Genomic DNA, 5,668 nt, shown 5'->3' on the forward strand with positions numbered 1-5,668 from the left:
CTCCCACCCACGCCCACACCTGAGGGTCTCCACCCTCCCACCCACGCTCACACCTAAGGGTCTCCACCCTCCCACCCTGGCCCACACTGGAGCTCCTTGCAGAGAACTGAATCTCCGGGGCTGAAGAAGGGCAAGTCTTGCCGGTGGGGAACCCGCTGGACAGGAACGCACCCACAGGGCCTCATTGTTCGGGCGACAACAGCACAACCATAGCTGGGGGTGGGGAGGGGCTCCCACAGCCCCCCACAGCCCCCCACAGCCCCCCATAGCCCCTGGCACCCGCTTCTGTCCCTCTAGCCTGGGGACGGAGCACACAGCCACTCCGTGCCCACAACCAGAGACAGGAGCCTCCAGGGGTGCCGAGGCCGCCCGAGACTGGCGGGCTCCTCCGAGGGGAGGAGGTGTCCGGGACACACAGGAAAGGGGTAACTAAAACCCTTTGCCTGTGGGGGAATGGTGGGGGCTCATCAGGGTTTGTTGAATGAATTAGTGACCTGAACCCAAACTGCAAGGCTATTCTCCTAAGCTGTGTGCTGGGGCAGAAGGGCACGATGAGGGAGACCCCTGCGGGAGCCGTCGACACCCCTTTGCTGGATGTGGGCGAGGCGCCGCCCGCCACACTCACACGGCCCCATTCAGCACGGCCAGGTGGCGGGTGAGGTAGATGGCGTCGTCCTTGATGGTCAGCAGGATGGACTCCACCTGGGGGGGCGCCCCGGCCTGGCCCGGGCCCCGCTTCAGGTGCACGGCGAACTCCTTGTAGGAGCCTCTGCAGTCGGAGGCAAAGTTGTAGTCGCAGAGGCCGGGGAAGCGGAAGACGTCGCCGTCGAAGGTCTTGTAGTGGAAGTCACCCCAAGCGCTGCAGACGCTGTGGCCGTGGTCTCGGGCTCTGCCCTCTGAGGGAGCAGCGGGGGGTCGAGGGGTGAGTGGTGCCGGCCGGGGAAGGCTGCCCACGCTGCCCTCAGGAGGGGTCTCCACCGGAGACCTGGAAGCAGCTTCGAGCCCAGCGCAGGCCCCGGCCAGGACAGGTCGCCCCACCCCGGGGGTCTCAGGCCTTCTACCCCCGCCTCACCCAGCGAGGAGTGAGGCCGGGTGCCAAGCAGGGTGTAGGGGAGGGGGTCTGGGCACCCCGGTAAGGGCTACGCAGCCTCCACCCTTCCGGGGTCTCTGCCATCTGAGAAGGGGGCCTCCTGGTGGGGTCCTGGCCACCCTTCCCTCCCCGACAGACAATGACCCAGCTCACTGGGGCATGGGCTGCTGTTTCCGCCTGGTGCTGGCCTGGGGACCCACAGTGTTGTTGGGCAGTCAACCCCAGAGGAATGGCAGGGGAACCCCGTCCTTCCAGCCCCAGGAAAGTCAGCAGTGCTGGGGGCTGCAGAGGGCCCACCAGGCCCAGAGCCTCAGCTGAGCCACCCAGACTGCTAGGAGACACTCGGGGCCACCTCCGCCTCTCAGGTGCGACTGGCCTGCCCCGAAGCCCTGGCCCCAGGACACTCTGCCCTCTCACCTGTCTGGAGCTCCGAGCCCCCGGCCACAGACAGGGCCAGGCAGACGGCTGCCAGGCAGGCTAGTGGCAGCCCCATGGTGGCTGGGAGGGGCGGTGTGGGTTGCGCCCGGGCACAGGGGTCCCGGCCTTATATGCCCCAGCAGGAGTGGGAGGGCGGGAAGGTAGAGGAGGGCCAAGGGGTGGGTGTGGCGTTTGCCAGATGATCAAGAAGACAGCTGTGGGGGCCCGAGCCGTGGGGAAATGTTGGTTCAGGTTATCGGAGGTCATCTCTTTATGGCTTCCCGGGTAAACGCAGCCTTCTTCAGGAAGCGGCAGCCCTGCAGCCCGAATGCCAACACACACCCAGAGAACACGTCCAGCTACAAACGGGATGAGCCCAGCGTAGCTGGGGGAGGGGCGTCCTGCCAGAAGAATGTCTGGTCAGGCTCCGTAGCCCCCCAACAGTTCCCCAGGCCCCCGCCGAGCCGGTCCCAGGTCTGATCAGGCTCACGTTACCCTGGGAAGACCAAGCCCTTTCTGGGGCCCAAGCCCTGCGGCAGCTTCCAGGCCTGACCCAGAAAGGGGCCTCCCCGAGGACAGGGAGGATGTGGGATCCTTTGGGGTCCGGGGGGGCCCACCGACTTGCATGGGACGTTTGGCGGGGCTCACAGAGCCGTGTCAGAGGCCCCAGCACCCCCACCACCCTCTAAGCCCATCCTTTTCCCAGGCTGAGCCAGTCTCTCTGCAATTACATGTAATTGGAACTTGAGGGGTACCCACTCAGCCAGGGGAAACGTTACAGAATCCGGCACGTGGGGAGCCAGCTGGTGGCCGGAAGTGGCCATCTGTCCCTTCTCCTGGGGACCTCAGGGCTGAGGGCTGAGAGGGGAACAGCCTGCCCATGCTCCCCAGAGCCACCTCTCACTCGGGGTGGGGGTCAGGCCCCTGAGGCTTGGGCCTCTGATGAGTCTCAGTCTCACCCTCCGAGCCCAGCAGGTGTGTGGAAAAGCCTGGAGAACCGGAGCTCACAGCGACACAAACCGTGAGACCACTGGGCACACCAGTGCTCGCCCCGGCCCGGGAGGACACAGGCAGGTGTCGCCAGTGGGTAAACTGAGGTCTGGGGGCCCTCCCCCCCTCTACATTTTTCTCCTCCTGAAAATAGAGCCCGGCCCTGAGTTGGGTTTACGGCTTTGGCCCAAGGGGAGGGGGACGTGCTGGCAGCATGATGGCCGAGGGGAGGTCTCACCCCAAGAGTTATGGAGACTCGGGGCCTGAGGCACCAAGCCTCTTTCCCTGGCTGACCTGCTTCTCAGACCAGGCTCCCCCAAAGAGGTGGTGACCCCCTGGAGCTGGAGCCCTCACCTGGGCTGAGCCAGGTCGGGGAGCCTTGCCAGCCCTCCAGCTGCACCTCCCACTCAGGGCTCACAGGGGTCCCCGCCCTGCAGAGACGTCAGGGACGAGGATGGCGAGGAGCCAGGGCCTGGGAAGAAGCCCCTCCTGGCCCCCTGCAGTGCCCACCAGCACCAGGCCCCGAGTCTGCACTCCCTGCCAGGACGTGGGCACGTGGGGGAAGCTGAGTGTGTGGCCCCGGCCAGCAGGACCAGGGATTAGGAAACTGGAGCCCACGGGGCCAGGCCAGAGGGGACCATTGTCCACCTCCCTGTGTGGCCTCTGCACACTGGCACTGAGCCCTGGGAAAACCCAAGGACAGCCCCAACTTTGGCCCCCACCCCCCAAGGGGCCTCGGGGCAGATTTTCCAGGCCCGGCTCCCTGCCCTGGGGGGAGCACAGGCTGCCCAGCACAGCCCCTCCTGCCCTGAGGCGTGAGGTGCCCTGACCCTGTATCCCCTCTGGGCGGACGGTGGTGGTGCTCAGACTCAGGGGTCTGACCCTAACACCCCTCTCGGCCCGTGGCCAGGTCCCAGGTGAGAGCCCGTCTGAGCTCATGGGCAGCCCTCTGAGGGGCGGGGTGCGAAGAGCTGAGGCCCATTCCTGACAGGGAAAGGGAGCTGGGGAAGACAGCGGCGAGGGGTCCATCAAGCCGGGTCACTGGAGTCACTGGCACCCCACAGCGAGAGTGTCCCCAGCGTCTTCAACTCCCAGCCTCGGCCGGTCCCCAGCATCTCCCGGGGTCGTGGAGGCGATGGGGGCTGGGCAGGTGGGCAGGGTGGGAGAGTGGACAGCCGCACTGCCCGGGGACCCCGTCACCACCCTGTGGCTTTCCCATGGGGCTCAAGGGGCCCCAGTGACGGGAGAGAGTGGGGGCTGCCTGTCGGTTCTGCTTTCTGTGTCAAGGACGTGCCGGCCACCCAGCGGCGAGCCGGCTGCCGTGGAGCCAAGAGCCCCACGTCAGGCTGCCGCAGCCTCAGGCCCAGCTGGGACTCAGAGCCGGGGCCACGTGGAGCTCAGACCCCCAAAACAGACAGCATCCTGGCCTCCTGACCTCTCCCCGCCCCACCCACACCCGGCGTGTTTACCCTGACGAGACGCTGTCGCCAAGACCAGCACGGAATTCAGTCGTGACTGCAGGGAGGAGGCAGCACGGACGTCACACCGCGCCTGGAGTGACGCCCCCTCCCCACTGTGTATCCACAAACCTGACTCACCAGGAAGCCCCGGTGAGGGGTACCCGGCTAATTCAGGAGTCAGAGCCACCCAAGGAGGAGGGAGAAGGGAAAGGAGAAGGAGAAGGAGGAAGGGGAGGAGGAAGAGGAGGCTGCGGAGGGAGGGGAGCAGAGGGAACCTCTGCGCTGCTGGGGGAGCAGAAGACAGCAGGCGCGTCCTCCGCCCCGTCCAGTGGCTCACCCGTGGCTTGGGCAGTGGCTGTGAGTCTGCCTGGCGGGCCACGGCTCCCGTCTCCGGCTGGGCGCTGGGCTGGATGCTGCTGTGAAGGGATTTCTCAAATGTGACCCTGGTGAGGAGGGCGGGCCTCACAATCCGCAGAGGGCCTCGAGGAAGAGACGGATGTCCTCCATGGAACGCGGCGAGCGGCCTCCTGCTGGCCTCCAGGGTCTCCAGCCGGCGGCCCCCACCCCGCATGAGCCAGCTCCCTAAAGTAACCCCACGGCCCGCTGGCTGTTTCCCTGCAGAACACCAGTGCTCCCCGTGTGACCAAACCCTCCCGCGGGGGTGGGAGACCAGCACGGAGCCTGGTTTCCCGGAGAGCACCCCACCCACCCACACCGCAGCTCCCTGCACCCCCCGCTGCAGCCCCTCCCCACACGGCCTGTGTTGGTCCATTTCAGTTCAGTGGTCACTGAAATGTCGGCCTTCAGCAAGTGCAGGCCACCCACTCCTCAGCCACGTGTCATCTGGGGCCATTTTCCCGTGATCCCCCCCATGTGGAAGTTCTGATTATCAGCCCACATTACAGAAGGGGGAACTGAGTCACTGGACATCTTGTGCCTCTGTCATAAGACCAGCGACTCAGGGCACAGGAGGTCAGGCTGGCCCACACCCATTCTTCAGGCCTGAGCCACCCTGTCACTGCCCACCCTGCCAGCACCAGGCTGCCCAGGCCCAGCCAACTGGGCTTAACCAGGGAGGTGGGGGCTGGCACCCACCCCTAGCGCCATGGCTCTGGCCTGCCTTGGTGAGCAGATGGAGAGCACACCCAGAGAAGCCACGGTTCTCGGTCCTCTGGGCACCAAGGAGGACCCAGCCCCAGCCGCAGCCCCGCACAGGGACAGAGTGGCAAGGCCCAGGCCTGCACCCTGACAGGCAGCATCTGAGGATTCAAGGGAGGCAAATGCCCACCTCCCAGGGCAGACTCAGACCCCAAGCATGCCCACTTTCTGGGCCTCCAAAGGTACTGAGACCCCTGGAGGGAAGTGTGCGTATCACCTCCCAAGGCTGCAAGGGTGAAAGGTGGGAAATTGGGGCCACGCTGTGTGAGGGGCGAGCAGGTGAGCACACAGAGTGTTTGTTCTCAGGTGAGGGGTTGATAGAGGCCGAAACCAGGCCAGGCCTCTGCTGGGCAGGCAGGCATTGGGATGCTCCGTTGGGGAAAGGGCAGCCCGGGGCCAGGGCCATCAGGGGAGAGCTATGCTTCAGGAGTCCAGACATCTGGGGGTACTTGCTCCTCAAGACTTGGTCTAGGTGCCACATCCCTTCACTGAACACTGTCCTCACCACCTTGGCTACACTGTGTGACCCTTGCTGGCCTTCCTGCTCTGAATG

At 65.6% G+C, this 5,668-nt stretch overlaps 1 protein-coding gene across 1 annotated transcript in view; it reads right to left on the reverse strand.

The window, feature by feature from the left end:
• LOC116546929 (mucin-2-like) overlaps positions 1–1,618 on the reverse strand; it is a 6,060-nt gene extending 4,442 nt beyond the window's left edge. Inside the window, exons 1-2 of the mRNA XM_032273040.1 lie at positions 1,508–1,618; positions 626–896 (exon numbers count right to left, since the gene is read on the reverse strand). Of these exons, the coding sequence (XP_032128931.1) occupies positions 626–896; positions 1,508–1,583 (347 nt within the window). The 5' untranslated portion in view covers positions 1,584–1,618. The remainder of the gene's footprint in view (positions 1–625; positions 897–1,507) is intronic.
• Positions 1,619–5,668: the final 4,050 nt, after the last annotated feature.

The sequence above is a fragment of the Sapajus apella genome, unplaced genomic scaffold (genome assembly GCF_009761245.1).
Source record: "Sapajus apella isolate SASKATOON/1434 unplaced genomic scaffold, GSC_monkey_1.0 scaffold1706, whole genome shotgun sequence".
NCBI classification, from domain to species: domain Eukaryota; kingdom Metazoa; phylum Chordata; class Mammalia; order Primates; family Cebidae; genus Sapajus; species Sapajus apella.